This window comes from Miniopterus schreibersii (genome assembly GCF_964146895.1).
Source record: "Miniopterus schreibersii genome assembly, chromosome: 16".
Lineage (NCBI taxonomy): Eukaryota > Metazoa > Chordata > Mammalia > Chiroptera > Miniopteridae > Miniopterus > Miniopterus schreibersii.
In genome coordinates, this window is record NC_138116.1 from 24,530,089 (window position 1) to 24,551,296 (window position 21,208).

Here is a 21,208-nt window from a genome sequence, read left to right on the forward strand (position 1 = left end):
CAGGCTGTTGGAGCTGTTGCTAGGCAACCACAGCGGCTGTACCTGGTCTACGCTGAGCTGCCCTGTTACGGAGTACCTAAAAATCCCCAAAGAAAGCACGGGAACCGAGGCCAGGGCTGCTGGGGTGACGGCTACGGGGGTCAGAAGGGTTAGTTGTATTTATTCAGTGACTGGGGAGGGCTCCGAACTGGACAGGAGCCAGAACATTTGAGTTAAATTCCTGGTCAGCCCTCTTGTTGGTGTTCAGCTTAACCACGTTGGGGTGGAGAGGGAGGGCTATAGGGTTGGTTGCGGACATTCTGCTGCCCTGCGCTAGGGCTATTGATGATGACTACCACAACATCTAGCTCAATGCCCCAGGAATCTGAGGTTCAAGGGGGTCTCACAACAAGGAAAAGCCAGAGCCAGGACTAGAACCCATATAGATGATCTCTCTGTAGAACAGGACCAATCAGCCTCAGATCCCAGAGGCTGCAAAAGTACAGTGGCAGAACTAAAGAGGTCTCCGAAGTACCTAGGGACCTGTCCTGGGCAGGACTGAGGGATTTGGGAACAGGGATCATTAAGCCCCTTCCTCTGCCACTTCTTGATTTCCTGCTCAGTCATTGCATCTGGTTTGGGTGAAAAGTACCCTTTCTTATTAAAGACATTTAATGATGGATGAAATCTTATCCCCGGGCTCAAGAGTAGCTAACAATAGTTCTCTATCACAATAACTTGCTATGTGAAAGAGTGAAGGGACTGAATTATAAGATCCAAATGCTTTCTCATCAAAAGCAGCAATATTAAAATATTCTTAGAGGCAGAAAACAAAATTAAGACATGACTCCAAACTGAACAGGCTCTATGTTTAGTGACAACAAATCTTAAGCAAGTCCTCAGTATGTAACTCTGTAGAGAACTAGATTTTCGTAAACCCCCCAATATAAGTGACAAGATATCTGGAGTGCTTTTGTGTCATTTTGTGGGCAAGAGTCCATTTTCCTTCCCCTGATACTGACCTTTCACTGATGTCCATTCCCTTTGCCTTCCCCAGGCACAGGCCATGGAAAGGAATGACATTATTGACTTCAAAGCTTTGGAGAAAGAGCTGCAGGCTGCACTTACTGCTGATGAGAAGTACCAGCGGGAGAATGCTGCCAAGTTACGGGCAGTGGAGCAGAGGGTGGCTTCCTATGAGGAGTTCAGGTTGGCTTAATGTCATTTTTCTCAGGCCCTCCTGTTATGGTCAATAGTAGTGGATAAGAGCATGTGTTTTGGATTCAGACAATTCTGGGCTCAGTACTGGTCCTGCCCTCTGCTACCTGTGTGATCTTGGGCAAGTTATTTAACCTCTCTGAGTCTCTATTCCTCATCTGTAAAAGAGAGTAACCATTACTATGATTAAATGAGTTATTACATGTTAGATTTCTGAGCACAATGTCTGGGACATGGGAAGTGCTTAAAAGCTGTCAGCGATTATTGTTGTTGTTGTTATTGTCGTATTGACCTGCCAACAGGTTCAGCCTGTATCATGCAAAGTCCAGCCACCTCACACCCACAGACAGCTTTAGTCCATCCCTTAATCTTTGTCCTTTGCCTGCAGGGGTATTGTCCTTGCATCACATCTGAAGCCACTGGAGCGGAAAGACAAGATAGGAGAAAAGAGGACTGTGCCCTGGAACTGTCACTCTACTCCAGGAAGGACATCTCAGGATGAAACCACCGAAATCTCCCAGGTAGGTGAGGCCCAGCAGGATTCTCTGCCCTAAACCTCCAGTCTTTTCTTCTTACAACACATACCTTTTCCTTATTTCTCATGTTAAGCCAATAGAAGCAGATTTCTGTCTCCAATCCCAGAAAGAAGAGCAACCATCAGATGGTGAGGATGAGTTAACTTGGGCAGAACAAATCCGAAAGTTGGGCTAGGCAGGTCCTTTTCAGTCAGTCCTTTGACTTGCATTCACAGATCAGATTTGGGTTGCTCTGGGTTATATGCTATATAGTATAATGATCCTGTGGCCGTGTTGGGATGTAGACCCAGCCTGTCAGATCCTTAACACTCCCCTTAAGTTCTTTCTCTCTTCCTGAGGTTTTCAGTCATCATCCCCTCTTCTCTGCTCAGAGTAGATCCTGACTTACCCTCACATTCATCAGTAGGAAAATCCTGGTACAACTGAGAATCTCACATCATGACCTGGGTTCTTTGGGACCCTCTCTCATCTGAAAATGAGGCCCACATGGACCATTGTCTTCCCAGTGCTCAGAGAGCAGTAGTAGAGTTAAGATGAAAACCCACAGGCTTCCCTCACTCTCACTGTCACAGAGCAGCTTGAAGAGCTCTGGATTCCCTTTTCGTCTTTTGTCATCTAGGAAAAAACAATCCTGCAGCCTAAGACCTCAGCAGAGTTTTACCGTGATTGGCGGCGATACTTGCGGAGTGGGCCAGAGCGCTACCAGGCCCTGCTGCAGCTCAGAGGTCCCAAGCTGGGCCACCTCTTCCAGATGGATGTGGGATTTGGACTACTAGGGGAGCTGCTGGTGGCACTGGCTGATCACGTGAAGCCTGCTGACCGGCTGGTGGTGCTGGGGATCTTGCGCAGCCTGGCCAGCACTGGGCGCTTTGCCCTGAACCTAAGCCTGATGAGCCACGCAGAGAGAGCGAGCTGCAGGGGCTTGTTTCAGAAGCTGCAGGCCATGGGCACCCCCAGACCCATGAAGGAAGGGCTCAGCCAGGAGGAACAGGGTCTGCAAGAGCAGCCTGGTGGGCTCCAGGAGGAGGAGATACTCCTACAAGAACTGCTAGCACTGTACCAAGTGGATTGATGGGACCAGTTATCTTCAGAGGCCCCCACTGGTTACTGGTGGCATATTTTGGTTGCCTTGGGGGCACTTTAGGACTAATAAGCCCATGCCTAATTCCCTTCTCAACTTGGAATCTTCAGAACAAAAGCTAGAATCAAATCTTCCCCTCTTCTCTAGTCCCTTGGTGGCTTGATATTCTGAACTGTGTAGATCCATAGGATGGTCAAGTACCCAGAAAGTTAAAAGAGCTTTGCGCCCTAGCCAGTTTGGCTCAGTGGTTAGAGTGTCGACCCATAGATGAAGGGTCCTGGATTTGATTCCAGCCAAGGGCACATGCTTTGGTTGCAGGCTCGATCCCTGGGCCTGGTCGGCAACCAATCAATGTGTCTCTCTCACATTGACATTTCTCTCTCTCTCTCCCTCTCCCTCTCCCTCTCCCTCTCTCTCTCTCTCTCTCTCTCTCCCCCCCCCCCACTCTCTCTGGAAAGCAATGGGAAAAATATCGTCAGGTGAGGATTAAAAAAGAAAGAAAAAAGCTTTGCTTCCTACCCTCAGAATCTGTCAAACCTGTGGCCCATAGCCCTGAAAGATGGGCATGTGCCCATCCAAATGGCTATGCCAGTTACAGCCCCACCCAAAAGGAAAAAACAAAATCCTTACTCTTCCACAATAAAGAAATACTGATCTCCATAGCTATTAACAAGAATATTTATAACATAAAACTAGTGAATGGACATTTAAATGACAAATGGCCAAATGCTACCTCATTTGAAGTATAGTATTTTCCTCCAGGGGCTGAGTTCCTGTGCAGGTTGGGTCTGGGAAAGCCCCAAGCCATCAATTTAGGTCTGACGAGCCTCCCAGGCTTCTTCAGGTGGCCTGATGTGAAGCTGGTGGGTTTCCTTCAACTCCTGGATTAACCAAAGGGAAGACCTTTCCACCAGACAGGCAGGACAAGGCCTGGAGCAGGACGGCAGAGATTTCCCTGTCTAGCTCCTATGCCCTTGCTTCTCATTCCAGTTTCTTCTGAGCCATTCTTGGGCGAGTGCCAGTGTTCTAGAAAGGAGAGAGAGGGCCAGGTTCTAGAATGGTTTTTCCTTGAGATCACATCTGACACATTAGACAGGCATCGTGTACATCAGCTGGGAATAAATTGCCTTGCCTTTGGCCACTTGCCCCGCAGATCGTTGCTCCTTGGCTGCTCCTTTCCTCATAAAGATGCCTCCTCTGGCAGTGATTTCTAGCAGCCCCATAGGCCTTTAAGTGCCTTGGTTTTTCCTTGGCCCTTCTGACCCCTTCCCTCCTTCAGGCATGAACCCGGCCCACACTATTGTGCTGCTGTGGGCATGGGGGAGTCTCCAGGCCTTTGAAATTGTGGAGAAGGAGAACATTTTTCTGAGGACCCCGTGCCCTTCTTTCCTGACGTTCGACAATGCAGCCTACCTGGCCGACATGAGCTTCGAGCTGCCCTGCCACTGTAAGCCCGAGGAGGTGTCTGCTGTAGTGTGGTACTATCAGGAGTCTATCAGTAGCAGCCACACCAAAGTGCTCACGGACTTTGATGGACGTTTGCTGACAGAGGCATCCCAGGTACGGGCGGGCAGTGACCTGCTGGTCCGCTTCAGCATTCGCATGTTCAGCCTGTTGGTTTTCCGGGCCCAGCCCGAGGACTCAGGTTTGTATTTCTGTGGCACTCGCAAGGGGGACTACTTTTATGCCTACGATGTGGACATCCAGAGTAGTAAGGGAATGGTGGCCACCTTCAAGGACCTGGGCCAAGAGCCCTTTGTCGACGAGTACCGTGGGAAACTCCATGTCTTCACCACCTTCTGGGAGTGGACCCCCTGTGACCGCTGCGGGGTGCGTGGGGAGCAGTGGCGCATTGGCCTCTGCTATCTGGAGAGTCCAGACCTCTCCCCACGCTACCACAAAACCCTTGAGGACGTGGTGTCCTGTGGTTCACAGGCTGCGCCAAAAGACCTTCAGGCCAAGGCCAGAGACCACACACCCGAGCTGCAGATTCAGAGCTGCATGGTACCCTGCAAGAATAAGAGCATGACCTTGAACAGCGTGATGTCCATTGTAAACTATGTGTCCAAAGTGGGCAAACGGCCCTGGGTGCCCCAGGTGCCCATTCAGTACCACCAACAGAAGCCGGGTCACAGACTCATCATCTCCTGTCCTGGGGCCCGGCCCGAGCATGCTGTGGCTTGGGACAAGGACCGCAAGCGCTTCTATCGCACAAGGTACCTGCAGGGTGTCAATAGGTCCATGAGGGTATTCATCGACTATGGCAACCATCTCCACATCCGCTTTACGCAGCTCGACGACAGGGGCATCTATTATTGCTGGCGGCAGGGAGAGCGGGTCGCTGGGTTCCGACTGGGCGTGACATCTCAAGGGCGCTACAAGGTCTCACTCTCGGACCCCGAGGTCCGCTCCGCCTTGGAGCTCACCCTGATAGGGTACCTGCTCATCACTGCAGTCTTTGTCATCTTTCACCTTTGTCGCTGCTGCTGTTACTTATTTCGCTTTTGTCCCAACTTCTCTCCCTAGGCTCTCTCTTCCCTTTCTCTGAAGACCAGTTGTGCTCAAGTGTGTTTGTTCAGGATGGTGGGCCTCCCGAACTAGAACATGTGGCGAGGGGGTGTGGACAAATTTGTTAGTTACGACCTGCTCCCCATTTTCATGGACACTGATCTGGGAAGTGGGGAGGCCTGAGGCAGGTGGGAGATGGGGACTGAGGCTATGATGGAGTAGCCAAGGTGCACATGTCTTCTGACTTCATCAGATGAGAGAATTCGGAAGAAGGGAACCTAATATTTATTAAATGGCCTATTTGGTATTGAACAGTGTTTGTGGTGCTTTATTTTCTTGCCTTCGAAGATTGCCAAATGGGTGCTGGTTGAATTGGGGATAGCAGGGAGAGGAAGGAAGAAAAGAGAGGGCGGGCCTCTTGTATGTCTTCTCTGCCTTCCTCCCAGCCTTGTCCTGGGACTGGCTGGTAGAAATGGCAGGTTTGGGAATAAAGGTAAAGACTAGAAGAGAGGAAATGGGTGAGGAAAATGGAGGTTAATTCAGGGCTTTTCTGAGAGACTGCACCTGTGCTGGGGGTTGGGGGTAAGAAGAGGGGCTGGGAGCAAAGGCCCCAGGGGGTGGGGTGGAAGCACCAGGACTGCTATGGGAGAGCAGGGTTGGAGGTGGGACTTGTCATGTGGCTGCTGCTATGAGGGGTTGAGCTCCAGAGTTGATCAGTGACAAGAAGCAAGTTGTGTCTTGTCCAAGGCTGCCCTCTTCCCCCAGCCCCAGCTTCTTCTGAACAGATCAGAGTCCACTCTGGAGGAGGCCACAGCAATTGGCTTTATTTACCTCAGTAACTAAAGGCATCAGTGGGTGGCAGGAGGCGGTCAGAGAAAGGGCACCAAGTCTTGGAAAGAGGGATTCCTATTTCTCACTCCCTTTGGCCTTAGAGGGAAGAGGGGCACCCTGGAGTTGGTCCTCTCGGTCCCATTTCTGGGCACAGATAACCCCATGCCCCCCACAGTCTTCCTGTGGGAAGCAGAGCAGATGCTCTGGGTGCAAGTGTCTCTGCCCCTCCCCACTCTCCTGTCCAGGCCGTAGGAACACAAACCAGGGGCTTCACTCTGCTCATGCCTCAATTTTCGGAATTACAAAATAGAGGGCTAGCTAAAATACTGGGGTACATTTTGTATTTGAGTAAGAGGGGACCACAGGGCCCTCGGTTTAGGGAAAAGCATCAGGTGACTGGGTGTTGGCTTCACCCAGCTGTATTTGCTGGGGTTGGGAGACAGCGGCTGCAGGGGCTCAGAGGCTTTGGGTGGATGGGAATTATGCAGCAGAAAGGGGCCTTTGGAACTGGGACAAAATGTGTCCTGCTCTTGTGGTCAGCAGCCCCTTTCCTATTTCAGTATCTTCAAGAGGACGAGTCACTTCCTTGATTCTCATGACCCAGATGCCAAGTGTAACTGGTCCATCCACAACCCCAACTCTGATGTCTAGCATCATCCCACTGTCTCCTCTGTCTCTACCTGCCTCCCTCCCCCAGCCTATATGGGGAAAGTCCTCCTGGACTTGACCTCTACGTACTGACATCTAGGGGCCAGGCAGTCCCCTCTACTTCCTAGCATCACTTCTCTCTCCACTTATACGAAGATCCCCTAGTGCTGAGAATCAAGCTCCCACCTGCCCACGTGGCAGCTCAGTGAGGCCAAGACGCTTGAATCATCACTCAGGAGGCCCCTCTGGAATCGGCAGGCCAGGAATTCTGTCTGCTGATGACTCCAGGTGGCAGGATACCCTCGCCTGCTTTCAGACTGGGCAGGGTCCGTTTAGATTAAGAATGAGCCTCTGGCCAGGGCCACCTTGCGTGCAGAGACTTCCCCTTCCTGTCTCAGAGTCTCGGTTTTCCTCCAGCAGCCTGAGGAAACTCAAAGGCCCACTTCCCAGATAGCCCAGAGACCTCCAGCTCTGGCAACAGTTGCCATGACAACAGGGATTAGGCCATGGAGGGTGATTTATTAGGTCTCCAGGCCCTCCCCAACTTCTCTCTTTCCTCCCAATTCTAACCCAAGCTTCTTGCCATGCCCCTCCAGGCTGTCCCTTTGGGGTCAGTGCTCTGTTAGGAGGAGTTGCTGGGAGTGCGGTGGGTGCTGTCTAGCAGGCCTAATGCTGATCGAGCCTAGGGCAGAAGCTGGCATAGAGATGGAGTGGGGAGAGGAGCAGCTGCGGTGGGGGTGGGGGTGGGAATTCAGGTCTGGGGAAATTAGCTATCAGAGGAGGGACAACTATCCTGTTTCCTGCTGCAGACCCCTCTGGGTATGGACAGGGCCACCAGGTGGTTCCCTCCTCACATCACATCCTTGTGTTCCTGCTTGGACTCCTTAATGACCTGCAGGGGGCAGAGAAGGTGCACAGTGCCACAGTTAGGAGCTCACCCAGACCCTGGGTCCATCACTGCCAGGCTACGTGACCTTGGGCAAGTGCTCAACCTTCCTGGGTCTTTCTTTTCTATGAAAGTGACCAGAATCCCCTCATGCAGCAGTCAGGGGGGGGGATGAGATCACACCTGTAAATCATTTAGCACTATGCCAGGCACATGGTGAGCTGATGGTGTGAAATTAGCTAGTACTGTTGCTGGTGTGATGGGGAGTGGGTTATGCCAAATCCCTTTTCCCACTCCTCTCTGGAAGATTCCTTTAAACAAGCTGGAAATGGAAAGTTGGGAGTGAAAACTGCTAACTTGAATTTTCTTTCTCTCTCCCCCACGTCTGGTGCTGGGGATACCTGAGTCAGGGTGAGAAAGGGAGAAAGCCTGAGTCAGGATCCCATCCAGTGGTCTAGTCACCCAGGCTCCCCTTAGAACTGCCAGTGGAGGGGCTGGGAAATTGAATTACATCCAGGTTCCTTCCCCTCTTTCAGAACCTCCCTGCGGAGCCCTTACGAGTTCTCAAGAACCTTCTATGTGCCAGTTCAGGCTTTATTCCAGAGCCTGGCCTCAAGAATTCCTGGGGGCAGCCAGAGCCTGATGGGGCCAGAATCTCAGGTCTGCTCTCCTCACCTCTCCGTCCCGCATCTCCACAGTCTTTACCACGATGTTCCTCTTGAGGTGGCCTTCTGACACAGACTTGGTGTCCAGGCTAGTTTCTGTAAATGTGAGGAGAGGAGGCCTTCTGTGGGCACTCAGGGCACTAGACATCCTCAGCCACTGCTGGCTTCCTGTCACACCCAAATCATGAGGACAATAGCCTATCCAACCAGGCAGGGAGGGCCTAGGCTCTTCCAAGGGGGCTGGCAACCCCCAAGTCCCCATTGAGTTGGGCAAGTCCTGGCTGCTCTGTCCACTGCCCGCTTGCTCTCCTGGCCTGGCTGCATTTCAGTCCCTCTGTAAGCCCTTGCCTGGCACCTGGCGTTCTTTTCTTTTTCTTTTTTTAAAAAAAAATCTTTATTGATTTTAGAGAGAGGAAGGGAGAGGAAGAGAGAGATAGAAACAGTAATAATGACTCATTGATCAGCTGCCTCCTGCATGCCCCACACGGGATCGAGCCTGCAATCTGGGCATGTGCCCTGACCGGGAATCAAACCGAGATCCCTTGGATCATAGGTTAATGCTCAACCGCTGAGCCATGCTGGCCAGGTGCACCTGGCTTTCTGACAACCCAGCACTGTGCCAAGGAAGGAGCACGTGGGCTTTGAAATCAGGCAGGGCACAGCTCGAGCCCCAGCTCAGCCACTAACCAGCCACACAACTGTGGGCAAGTTAATTTACCTCTCCCAGCCTCAGCTTCCTCATCTGCAAAATAGGGATGATGGTGCTTACTTCTCTAGGTGGGAGTGCAGTCAGTTAACTGAAATAATGTATGTTAAGCGATTGGCTCAATACATGTGGGTCCCTTTCCTGTCACTTTTCCCCTTTTCTACTTCTCTCTGCCAAGCCTCTGGGCCATAATGACCCAGGGACTTGGCATATTACCTCTAGCTGGTCCCCCTGGTTAACCTTTCTGATGTTAAACTAAACCCTGAGACACACATATCTAGTATTCCTGTGTTTCTAGCCCAGAAGAATTTTTCCCCATAGCTGAGAATCATCTGAGGGCCACATACAAATAAGAAGTAATTTAGCTTCCCCCCCCTCAGAGAGAAAAATATAACATGTCACACTCACTAATATTTAAAATTAAGAGCAGGGAACATAAAACTTTATACACTACAAGAGCAGCAGTCCAGGGGGAAATAATCCTCTGGGCTGAATCAGCATCAAGCTGAAAAACGGAGCTGTGGGGAAAGACAAAACAAGCAGAGAGCCTGGCCACTGGGCAGTGAGACCCTAGGGGCCCTCTCAGTGACAGGGAAGAGGTGAGGCAGAGGCTGGCATTTGCTCAGAGGCCCCAGAGCATCTCATCTGAGCATATATTACCCTGAACACCAGCCAGCTCTGCTAGTTTAACCTACATTTACCCTGTCTGTGCCAGGTCCTGGGTTGGGCACTCACATTGCTGGGAAGATGACACAGGCTGGCCCTTTAGGGAAACCTGGGAGGAGGGAGCCCAAGAGGATGGGGAACATGGACTTGGTGAGGCTCCCTTCCTACCAAGCGGAGAAAAGCACTGTGTCTGAGAGGAAGGCAGCTAACCTAGAGCCGGCGGGGCTCCATTTACAATCTGGTGAGCCTGAATTGGTATAAGTTGTACTGTGAGGCTTTTGAGATGTCTTGTGACCTTGTGACCTTCCCCTTCTTTGGTGCTTTTGCCCCCTGTAGTGACAAGCAGTTAAAAAAACAAAAACATAAAACACTCAGATGGGCAGAGCTTGTTCAGGGATCTGCAGACAGGACAGAGGCTGAGCCCCTCACCCAATTCTGTAGGGAATGGGGTGCAGGGATGGAAGTAGGACACAGGGAAGAGCAAGACAGGAGTGGCTGCAAGCCCCACCTGAAATGCCCTGGGATAGTTTGTTCTAGCGAGAAACTCTGTGGTGAACTTTGGAGGCCCTCAAGGAGAGCCGTGAACCCTTTTACCCAGGTTCTCAGCCCCAGGCCAGAGCAGCAGCTCACAGGCCTGGGGGAGGGGGCATTAATCGAATACCCTGGCCACTCAGCTCTGCTCTACTGACCTCGGATCTGCAGGTTGGAGAAGGTCTGCACAGGAATGGTGATGCTGAAAAACAGCAGAGGTGAGGGGTGACCAAGATGCCCAAGGACATCACAGTCCAGGTCCTGGTCCAGGTTTATCATGACAGCCTTGAGGAGCGAATTTCCTAACTTTTCTCAGCAGCCAACATGCTCCATGGGGCTCCAAGAGTCTGCAAGGGGCTTGGGTATCATCTGTGAACATCACCTTTGATGGGGGTGGGCTGGGGGGGAGGGGAGTGGCAAAGAAAGTTCTGAGGAGGCACAAAAGATAGGTCAGGGGAAAAGAAGTCCATTATTTGTTGGGAGGGTGGGGTGGTGGTGAGCCTTTTAGTTTAGGGGAGGTGACCCAAGTCTTTGCCCTGGGACCTAATCAACATTGGTTGAATTGAATCAGTTCACTCATTCATCAAACATTTATTGAATACCTACTGAGTGTTATGCCAGCACTGTGCTGGGCACTGGAATAGGAAGGGGCAGAACACAAGGCTGAATAAGGCAGTCCCTGAAGGGAACAAAGTGACTCTAGGGAGGAGCAGCAGGGCGGATTCCCCAGGGCTGTGGTCGGGGCTCACCGGTTCTCCTCGCCCTCCAGCAGCTTCCTATAGGTGGCGATCTCGATGTCCAGGGCCAGCTTGATGTTGAGCAGGTCCTGGTATTCCTGCAGGTGGCGGGCCATCTCGTCCTTGAGGGTCTGCCCCTCCTCCTCCAGTCGGGCCAGGGTCTCCTGGTAACTCGCAGCCTCACGCGCGTGGCGCTCCTCCTGCTCCCGCATCTGCCTCTCCAGGGACTGGTTCTGTAGGGCGGAGCCAGCCTGTCCCTCGAGGCCCCGCCCCGCCCCGCTCTGGCCCCGCCCCTGGCCCTCCTCCTCCAGCGTCCCCGGGGGTGCCCTGTCCCCTCCTCCCGCTTGCCAGCCTCCTCTCGATGCCCCCGCCCACCTGCCTCGGGCCCGGCTCACGCTCACCGTGCCACGCAAGGACTCCAGGTCGCAGGTCAGAGCCTGCAGCTGGCGCCGGTAGTCGTTGGCCTCGTGCTTGGCTTGGCGGAGCAGCTCGGTGTTTCGGGCAGCGGCGTCTGTCAGGTCGGCAAACTACATGGGAAGAGGGCCCTATACTGAGGGGGGGAGGGTGTTGCAGCCACATATGGGGAGCTGTGTGGGCCCGTGAGAAGGCACAGTCTCTGGAAAATCAGGGAGGTGGGCAGGACCCCAGGGTTGCGGTCCAGGTCACCCCAGACATTGGCCCTGGGTGAGATTATTCCCAGCGACTGTGACCCATGGATAGGGGACACAGAAGCCACTGCTGAGTCTTCAGCACTTAACACAATGCCTGGTCAGGGAATAAATGAGTGAACAGTATTGCCACAGAACCCAGAATCTCCTGCACTGGCAGCTCCATCTATGGGACTGAACCCTATTTCCCCCCACCATAGACAGTAATGGGCTCTGCTGAGCAGATACTTGGGTTCTAATAGCCCTCCCTCCCCCAGCTTGCAGCGAAGCCCTCAGGGGTCCAGCAGGCTTCAATCTACTCACAACCATCACTGGCTTCTGCCACACACTCCTTAGCTCAGTGCCCTGGGCCAGCATCTCTGGGCCCCACTTCTCTGTGCCTTTCTGCCTCCAGGCCTCTACACACGCTCTGTCCTACACTCGGAATACCCCTTCCCTCTTCTCTTCATAGCCTGCCAGTCCTGCTTAGTCCAAGTGCCCTCCCTTCTATGATATCCTTCCTGGTCCCCACATTGCACATAGACTCTGCCCTGCAGTGTTTTCTGTAGACACCATACTTGGGTGCGCACCACATCTTCCTGGTCAGACATGTCTCTGTAGCCCAGGCAGTGCCTGGCATGCAGTAGATGCTCAATAACCCAGGACACAGATGGCAGAGGCATCAAGAATGCAGGCTCCTACCTGGCCGGGCGTGGCTCAGTGGTTGAGCATCGACCTAGGATCCAGGAGATCGTGGTTCAATTCCCAGTCAGGGCACATGCCCGGGTTGCAGGCTCCATCCCCGGTTGGGGGCTTGAAGGAGGCAGCCGATCAATGATGACTCTCTCATCATTGATGTTTCAACTCTCTCTCTCCCTCTCCCTCCCTCTCTCTGAAATCAATAAAGATATATTTTTTTTAAAAAAAAGGAAAAAAGAATGCAAGCTCCCAAGTGAAATGGCTAGGGTTGGAAATCTAGCTCTACCTCATAGAAGCTGTGTGACTGGGCAAATTAGTTAACCTTTCTGGACTTCAGTTCGCTCATCTATCAAAGAACAGTACCTACCCTGTCTATCTCTCTCCCTCTCCTTTCCTCTCTCTGAAATCAATAAAGACATATTAAAAAAAAAAAGAACAGTACCTACTTCATAGTAAGATAATCTGTGCAAAGCACAAAGCCTGGCACAGAACAGTGTTGTCAAATAATGATAGTAATAGTAGCATTAAGTTGTTATTGGAAGTAATACTGCCTGTGTGTCCCAGGGCAAGTCATCTCACTTCTCTGGTGAATGTCAGTCACCCAGAGAGGATCCTCTCCCATCTCCCTCCACCCTCCTTTCCTAATTCTCTTGTATGGAGCCAGGAGGGCTGCCTGGAGGAGGCAGGCTGGCCCACAGTCAGGGCTACCTTGGACCGGTACCACTCCTCTGTCTCGTGCATGTTGCTGGATGCCACTGCTTCATACTGGGTGCGGATCTCTCTCAGGGCTGCTGTTAGGTCTGGCTTGGCCACATCCAGCTCCACATGGACCTGCTGCCGGGCAAGCTGTTCCTGGAGCTCCCGAACCTCCTGACCGGGGTGAGAGAAGGATAGCAGGGCTCAGAGCCCAGGCTGCAATTGGAGTTTTCCTGTAGCATCTTGCCCTCTTCTGCCTGCCTGTCAGATACGGATGCTGGCTGAGGCAAATGGGACAGTCCCAGTTGGAGGAAGTGTGTGGCCCAGGCTAGGGAAGGCTGGGGGTATTTCCGGGTCTCATGGTGTCCTCCTCACAGGCCTAGATAGGCAGGAGCATTGAAAATGTGCCTGTGTCCTTATGAAAGAGTGCCTGAGTCACTGTGTGTGAGTGTGCCCGCAGGTCTCCAGGTTCCATGGGGTCATGAATGCTGAATCCATGATCCGAGGTCAGAGCTCAGCGGGATCTTTTTTGTTATGAATGGTTCTTGGTTAAATGGAGACAGATGGCAGAATGAATGGAGTCAGAGACTAACTGTGTGAGTTTAACAAGTTCTTTAACCTCTCTGAGCTTCAGTGTCCTCTGTGAAAAGTAGATAATACTGAAAGGGTTCCTATCTCACAGGGCTGTAGTGAGGAAAAAATAAGGCCACAAGGCTTTTGTAAGTGGTGTGTGTATGTGCATTTTACCAGGGGCTGTTGATGTTCTCTTGTCTGTCTCTACCTCTGTCTTCCTCAGTTCCCCCCCCCCACCCTCTCATTTCCAATCTGTGTTGGCCTTTCCTCCCTCTGTCCGGCTTTACCTCCTCGTGGATCTTCCTCAAGAACTGGATTTCCTCCTCCAGAGATTCAATTTTTCTCTCCAGATCCAGACGGGCCAGGGTAGCTTCATCTGCCTCCTAGAGTAGGGAGGAGGCAAAGGCCACTCTGACCCCAGACTCTTTTCCCCCATTCCCTAGCCTTGTCTGTTCCCCCGCTTCTGGGGCTGGGGGAGCAGCACAATGCTCAGGAAGGCTGGTTGGGGGCTGTGTTTGGGTGGACTGTCATCAACCCTTTCCCCACTCCTGCGCCCCACCCCTCCACCCCTCTGACCTGTCGATAGGCAGCCAGGTTGTTCTCGGCCTCTAACCTCAGGTTGGTTTCATCCTGGAGCCTGAGGTAGAGGGACACATTTCTGGGTCCATGCTCTTCTGAGGACTCTTGGACCCCTGCCCCAATCTCCCTGGGGGTGACTGCCAGAGAGACACCCCACCCGCCCACCCCAGGACTAGTGGAGTGGCAGAAGGAGAGACTTGGCCAGGAAGGTGAACAGATGAGGGCCTTTGCTTTAACTCATTACCAAGGTGCCTTATCAGGGTTGCTACACCTGCTCCTGCTCACACAGGAGCTTCCACCAATGTACACTCACTGTAACATGCATGCGTACACACACGTCTTCCTGCACTTGGGGGCACACACCCATGCAGTTGGCTCAGCAAAGCACCATGCCCCTGGGGTTCCCTCTGGCCTTTGGAAATGGGTTTTATTAAGATCTCTGCTTCACAGCTGTGCAAGTTGAGATGGCTTGACTAGGATCATAAGCTGGTGACAGAGTCACCTGTGTTCTGAAGCCAGATTTTCCTGCTCTTTCTCCCACTTCCTTTACCCCAGAGCCCAGTCCTCCTAGTGCACACCAGCCATTCCTTCCAATTCCTCCTTTATTCAGATCTGGGCTCAGAATAGGTGAGCTCCCCATCCACAGTCACAGGGCCCCACCCTGAATGAAACACACAGACCCTGCCTGCTGGGGTCCCTGACTGCTCTAGCACAGACTTCCCCAGTGGGCAGGTGCTGAGAGTACCCTTTTTCTTGGCAGAAGGTCTTTGGGAATCAAATCCCTGAGGCTCTGGGCCTTCTCCCAGTCCCTCCCATCCTCTAGGGAGCAAGGACAGCCCTCCCTTCCCAGAGGTGTGGAAACCAGTGAGCAGGGAGGCAGGGTCCCAGGCCTGAGTCTCTGCAGGCCTTCAGAGACTTCCTCTTAGGGGCTCAGTCCTCCCTGCTCATGAGGCTCCTCTCCTAGGTCCCCTCCTCACTTCTGCCTCAGGGTGCCCAGGTCTTGTGCCAGATTGTCCCTCTCGACCTCCAGCCTGGCGTTGTTGGCGGTGAGGTGATCAAGCCGCAGGCGCAGCTCTCGAAGCTCAGCCTGGTAGACGTCAGCCAGCTTGGTGGGCTCCTTGGCCCGCAGCTGGTTCAGCTCCGCAGCCAGTGCCTTGTTCTGCTGTTCCAGAAAGCGCACCTTCTCAATGTAGCTGGCAAAGCGGTCATTGAGCTCCATCATCTCTGCCCGCTCGCTGGCCCGTGTCTCCTTGAAGCCAGTGTTGAGTGCCCCGGCTAAGGAGAAGTCCACCCGGGCTGGGAGTGGGGGTGGCATTCGAGCCAGGGAGAAGCGGGTGCCAGGACCCAGGCGGCGGCTGGGAGTCAGGCCCCCTACCACCATCTCTGAGGAGGAGACATAGGAGCGGCGGGCAGCTGAGGTGGCCCATCTCCTCTCCATCCTGGCCTGGCTCTGCGGGCTCCTGGGATGTGAGGGCTTTATGGAGGAGGGCGCCGGCTTGGCACAGCCCAGATTGTCCTTGGAAACACCCCCTGGCATAGCCTGAGGGGGTGGGGCTGGGTTGCAGCCCAGCCCCAGGGAGAGCTACTCTCACCCCACTGAAGTCATTGTGACCAGAGGCAGGGCCTCCTGGGCATGCCAGATCCAGCCTGGCCACAGACAGAGGTACTAGTGGGCAGTGTCTGGGGCCAGATGCTGGGTCTGAGGCCTGATCACTAGGCAAGGAGATCCTCTCTCTAGGAAGGTGGGTCAAGAAAGGGCTGTACCAGGTGACCTCTAATCTGCCTTCTAACTCTTAGTCCCATAACCCAGGCCTTCCCTCACTCAGCACTCTTCCTTCAAGTAAATGGGAATTTGACAAGAACAAACCTGGCCCTAGTCAGTTTTGCTCAGTGGTTAGAGTGTCAGTGCAAGGACTGAAGGATCTTGGGTTTGATTCTAGTCAAGGGCATGTACTTCGGTTGCAGGCTCAATCCCCGGCCCAGTCTGGGCTCAGGCAGGAGGCAACCAATTGATGTGTCTCTCTCACATGGATGTTTCTCTCTCCCTCTCTCTCTCTCTCTCTCTCTCTCTCTCTGCCTTCCACTCTCTCTGAAAAGCAATGAGAAAAATATCCTCAGGTAAGGATTAAAAAACAAACAGCCCGGCTGGGCGTGGCTCAGCCATTGAGCATTGACCTAGGATCCAGGAGATCTTGGTTCAATTCCTGGTCAGGGCACATGCCCAGGTTGCGGGCCCGATCCCCAGTCAGGGGTGTGCAGGTGGCAGCTGATCAATGACACTCTCATCATTGATGTTTCAACTCTCTCTCTCCCTCTCCCTTCCTCTCTCTGAAATCAATAAAGATATATTTAAAAAAACAAACAAAAAACAAAACAAAACAAAACAAAAAACAAACACACAAAAAAGGAACAAACCTGTTCCATCCTGTCAAGCCCAATTCCCAAAAGATTGCTGGAGTCCCTCCCTCTGTATACAGGCACCCTGTATTCCTGCTTTCTTCCCATTCCCTGGAGTTCTGGGGCTGTGGGCTGGAAGTGGACACCAGCCTTTCTTTTGGAGGGTCAGTTGAGGCCTCTATCTGGCAGTGGGGGGGATGATGAAAGGAACTTGGGGGATGTGATAGGGCAAGAGGGGGCAGGCACTGCACTCTTTGGCCCTTTCCCTGGGCCTCTCTTAAGCCCCTGCCTGTCTCACTGGGCTCACCCTCTTATGCCCAGCCTCCATGCACCCCCTCCTAGAACCCAGGCCTTGACAACTCCACAAAGCAGTTATGAATGAGCTGGCTGTCCTTAGTCTCACCTTTGTTCCTGCAGTACCCTGTTTCTCTGGCCACCCCTCACTTCACTCTCACTCTGCAGATTTATCTTCTTTGAGTTCCCACACATCAGGTCGAGAAGATGGAAAGGCCTCTGGGATGGGTGGGTTTGGGAACCCACGAGCCATTGCTTCCAAACGGGGATCCTGGAGCCTGGGCCCTGTTGGTCTTTGAGACTTGAAATCCATTTACCCCTTTTACTCTGGTCCTGAGAAGTCAGCACCCCACCAAGGACCCCCACCTATCCGTGTCCTTGGACTTCTGGGAAGTGGGCAGCCTTCCTCTCTCCACCCCCACTCTGCCCACTGCCCGTGCCTGAGCCTCTGATCCCTTCTCCTGGGCACTTGCTGAATGGAGCTTTGTTTTCCACCCCCGGTGAGGGTGCCATACACAGTGAGGGCGGCCCCCAGGGATTGTGCTGTTTTTATCCCAGGATGTCAGGCTGTTAGGCAGGGTGAAGCCCAAGCCCACTGCTCAAAGAGCTTCTCGGAAAGCATCTGATGGGGGCTGGAGTGCAGCGGGGAGCAGGCTCTGTGCCCACCCCCAACCATTGTATCTGTGCCAAGGTGAGTCATCCAGTGGGCATGAGGGGAAGTACCCTGGGGGTGGCCAGCCTAGCACTGCCAGGTCTCCAGCTCTGCAGACAAGGCCTGGCTGCTCACCCCTTGCCCAGTTCTCAGAGGCAGCTCAGGCTCCTAAGCTGGGGCTCACAGGGGGAACCCCAGCAGGCAGCCCATAACATGCCCAAATGAAAAGCATCTTCCCCAGCATCCTCTGTGTGAGTCTCAGCACAGAGAGAGGAGGTAAGAGTCCCTCAGTCTTAGCCACATCTGACCCCAGGCCCTGAACAGTTTCATGGGGAGGGAATCCTGAGGAGGGGGTGCTCAGTGACTTTTGATCCTGTTGTGGGTGGGGGAGCTGTGGAAGGACAGGGCTTGTTAAAGGAAGAGCAAGAATGGGGACAAATCCTTGTCCCAACTCTCCTCTCTATGGCTAGGAGTGGCTGCTTTTCCAGCTTGCCGGGCAAGTCACAGTCTGCAGCCTCCTCTGCTTGTTTAAATGAAATCTGGTTGAAGTGAGCACCAAGCAGTCCTGGAGGGAAAAGACCTAAAGAGAGCAGGGAGTGCTTGTCAGTGTCGTGCAGTGAATTGTACCTGCGTGTGTGAGACACAGGAGTGTTTCAGCAACAGCAGGTGGAGGCCCACCTTCACCCGCTTCAGCCACCTCCCTGGGCCCCTGTCATAGCGCCAGGCTTCTCGCTCCATCTTCAACCCCCACTGATCCTCAGACCCATCCCTGCACTCAGCCCTTACCTGTCTAAAGATGTCCACACAGAGAACCAATGAGGGAGACAGACTTGGTCATGGTTGTGTGCCCAACTTTCATTATTTCTATTATACATTCATTGTAGAAAATATCAGAAAACATACTTAAAACTAAAAAATTGAATTAGGCATAATTTTGCCACCTGGAGATAAATACTACCAGATTTCCCCCCCACACATAAATTCCTGTTTTTACCAGTGGGCTCATGCTGTATAAATTATTATGTAATTTTTTCGCTCAACAATATGTTGTAAACATTTTTCCATATGGATAAATATTTATCTACATCATCATTTTAACAACTGCATGGTTTTCTTCTATACACATTGATTTAACCAAGCCCTATTGTTAGACAGTTATGTTCTCTCTCTCTCTTTCATTCTCTCTCTCAGTTCTAGATCACGCTATAATGCACATCTGCCCCTGGCAGACACAGCTCCCAGCCTCCACCGCTATTGGCATCCTCCTGGACTGGCTTAGGCCCCATCTGCATGGTGCTGCCTCTCCTGCTTCCCAGCCTGAGGCCTTCAACACCTGGATCCTCAGGCAAACCCTAGACCAACTTCACAAAGCAGAAAGCTGTGGGCCATGGGGAGAGGACGCCTGGATGCCCCTCCACAGGGCCTTCAGCCAAGCTGTGCCCCACTTCATGTTGAGGTAGAGATAAGATGACCTCCTACGCCCTGTCCTCTCCTCCTGTGTCAGAATCAGCCAGGATGCCCCTCTGCCTACAGGGCTCAAATGCCTCTCAGGACAGACCAACACCATACTTGGTCTCAACTCATACATGAGGTGCCCAACGTTTTCCAGATTTGCTAGCCTCTAATTCAAGTGGCTGTTTTGCCACTAGACTGCTGCCAACTGGCTCTGCTTGAGCCCTTACCCTTCTCCCAGTACCTGGCACAGCATGCTGGGCAGCAAGCGTGGGTGGGATGAAGAGAACATGGGTCTCTCTGGCTGGCTCCTTGAGCACCACTCTGTCCATCCCTGACCCAGCTCTGAGGAAGAGAACTAGGCCTTGGTGGCCACTAGATGGCAGTGCTCAACTGCCTAGGTTCTGAGGTGGCCTCAGCGCCACAGTCCACCCTTTAGAGGCAGGGAGAAAGCTGGACTCAGCTGTAGGCAGTCTTTCCAAAACCCAAATTTGTGTCACCCAGAGGCATCACCACTCTTTATTTTCTAGAGCTGCCTCTGATTGCTGCTGCAATGCCCTCTAGGAGAAAGAGCAAGGCTGTGGCTACTCAATAACTGTATGATCTTGGCCATACAGTAAAATGGGGACTGGCCATACTTATTTCCAAGATAGTTGTGAGGATAACATCAGTGAAAGCCTGAGGCAGCAGGCACTTGACAAATTATAGCTTCCAATTCGATAACACCTACCAGGTGCTTTACCTACCTACATGTTAGGACACTTGTGATGGGGTGGGCCCAGAGTGGAAGCTGGGTCCATGGAATGGGGTGTGGGAGGGCTGCCATGTCCTGTTGACTTCATTGCGGGTGGGGCGGAGACAGTGTGTCCCCACCCCTAACAAAGGGCTGTTAGTTGGCAGTATGGACAGAACACAGGGGGCAGGAGCCAGTGAGGAGAGGGTGGGAGTTAGCACCATTTGCGCCTAGTCCACTAGTTGTTTGTGGCTTTGGGTTTGCCAGGGATACGTGTAAGTTATCTCCAACTACCCAGGAGGAACTCAGAGTAGAGGCTGTTTCCCAGCCTTTTTTGCCTCTCTGACTTCTCCATCTTTGCCCATCCCCAACCCTAGATTAGAGGCCCCAACTCCATCTGGTTTGAGAAGCTCCTAGTATGGTTCTCTTCTATACCTCGGCCTAAGGCTTCCTAAGGAGAAGGGCCACGTCATCACTCATGGGTGGGGACTTTCTAATGCTAGGACCTACATCTCATCAGACTGGGATCACCCTAAGGATAAGGCCTGCTTCCCCCCTCAGGCTAAGGCACCCACAGGGCAGGAGCCACCCTTTCCCCTTGGATGGGAGCTCCCTGATGTGAGAACCCATGGTTCACTGTCAGCTGGCTGTTCCTTGAGGGCAGAGGTTATTTCCTTCCAGTTGGAGGATGGCTGCCCCAGGCCAGGGTAGGTTCCTTCTGTCATCCACAGCCTGGGCCCAGCCAGCCTCTGCTGGTTAAAAGCGCCCAACTCCCATGGCTGCCAAGGGGTTCCTGGCTGCACCCCCCAGTCTCCTTCCTCTTCCTCCTGCCCCATGTCAGCACGTTGTCATCTGAGGCATCATCAGCTTACCTTCACAGACCCAGGTGCCAGGCTATTTCATTGGGATTAATAATCTCGGGCTCTTTCTTTCCCCTTTTCTCCCTCCGAGCCAGGGCCCCATTCCAGCCCCTTCCACCTCTCAACCTCTAACCCTGAGACCCGCTTTTTAATTGCCCCCGCATCTGCTCTGCTCCTCGCTCCCCTCCGCCTGCCTGCCTGCCTGCCTGCCTGCCTGCCTCCTTCTGGGAGGGTTAGGGGCGGGGACCAGATGTGCCCCTGGTGGGAGGAGAGGGCTGGCGGGCGGCCTGTTGTTTCCAATCCAGTGGTCTTCCAAATGGACAGGATGAACCAGGGATCTGTGGTGGGAGGGCTGTGGGTGAGCTGAGGGGAGCCCTTGTGGTGAGCTGGAAAACACAGCTAGTTTCCAGGTCCTTCAGAGTGACTCTGGTCCCTTCTACCCGCAAAACCTCTATCCCAAACTCTCCTGGGTCCCTCTCCACTAAAGGACCATGGAGGAGGAGAAGACAGCCATGAACTGATTCTATCTGAGAACCAGGATCCCCCCAAACTTAACCAAGAGCCAAAGGGACATTCTTGGGGGAACCTGGGGACACACATGCAGAATCTGGGAGGCAGAACTCCTGAGTTAGCA

At 53.0% G+C, this 21,208-nt stretch overlaps 3 protein-coding genes across 8 annotated transcripts; 2 read left to right on the top strand and 1 right to left on the bottom strand.

Annotated features, from left to right (window-relative positions):
- The first annotated feature begins 6 nt into the window (after positions 1–6).
- FAM187A (family with sequence similarity 187 member A) lies at positions 7–5,638 on the top strand. Its single transcript, XM_081116068.1, has 5 exons — positions 7–148; positions 1,037–1,188; positions 1,586–1,718; positions 3,273–3,293; positions 4,094–5,638. Exons 4-5 carry the CDS (start codon positions 3,275–3,277, stop codon positions 5,338–5,340), a joined length of 1,266 nt encoding a protein of 421 aa, XP_080972194.1. The 5' UTR covers positions 7–148; positions 1,037–1,188; positions 1,586–1,718; positions 3,273–3,274; the 3' UTR covers positions 5,341–5,638.
- Positions 1,046–5,632, top strand: DNAAF19 (dynein axonemal assembly factor 19; the record flags this gene model as incomplete). 2 transcript variants are annotated; one of them, XM_081116077.1, is made up of 3 exons in its annotated part: positions 1,046–1,188; positions 1,586–1,718; positions 4,094–5,632. In XM_081116077.1, 3 exons carry the CDS (start codon positions 1,046–1,048, stop codon positions 4,097–4,099), a joined length of 282 nt encoding a protein of 93 aa, XP_080972203.1. In that variant the 3' UTR covers positions 4,100–5,632. The 2 variants fall into 2 exon arrangements, with proteins under 2 accessions (XP_080972203.1, XP_080972202.1); XM_081116076.1 differs by lacking the exon at positions 4,094–5,632 and adding an exon at positions 2,353–4,061.
- On the bottom strand, positions 5,632–15,639 carry GFAP (glial fibrillary acidic protein). Of its 5 annotated transcripts, none has more exons than XM_081116064.1 (10): positions 15,164–15,632; positions 14,184–14,244; positions 13,895–13,990; positions 13,047–13,208; positions 11,394–11,519; positions 11,005–11,225; positions 10,414–10,457; positions 9,935–10,054; positions 8,363–8,448; positions 5,632–7,693 (listed from the first exon to the last, which is right to left on the bottom strand). In XM_081116064.1, the coding sequence occupies exons 1-10, from the start codon at positions 15,622–15,624 to the stop codon at positions 7,652–7,654; spliced, it is 1,419 nt and encodes a 472-aa protein (XP_080972190.1). In that variant the 5' UTR covers positions 15,625–15,632; the 3' UTR covers positions 5,632–7,651. The 5 variants fall into 5 exon arrangements, with proteins under 5 accessions (XP_080972190.1, XP_080972189.1, XP_080972193.1 ...); XM_081116063.1 differs by having other exon boundaries at positions 5,632–8,088; XM_081116067.1 differs by lacking the exon at positions 9,935–10,054 and having other exon boundaries at positions 15,164–15,639.
- Positions 15,640–21,208: the final 5,569 nt, after the last annotated feature.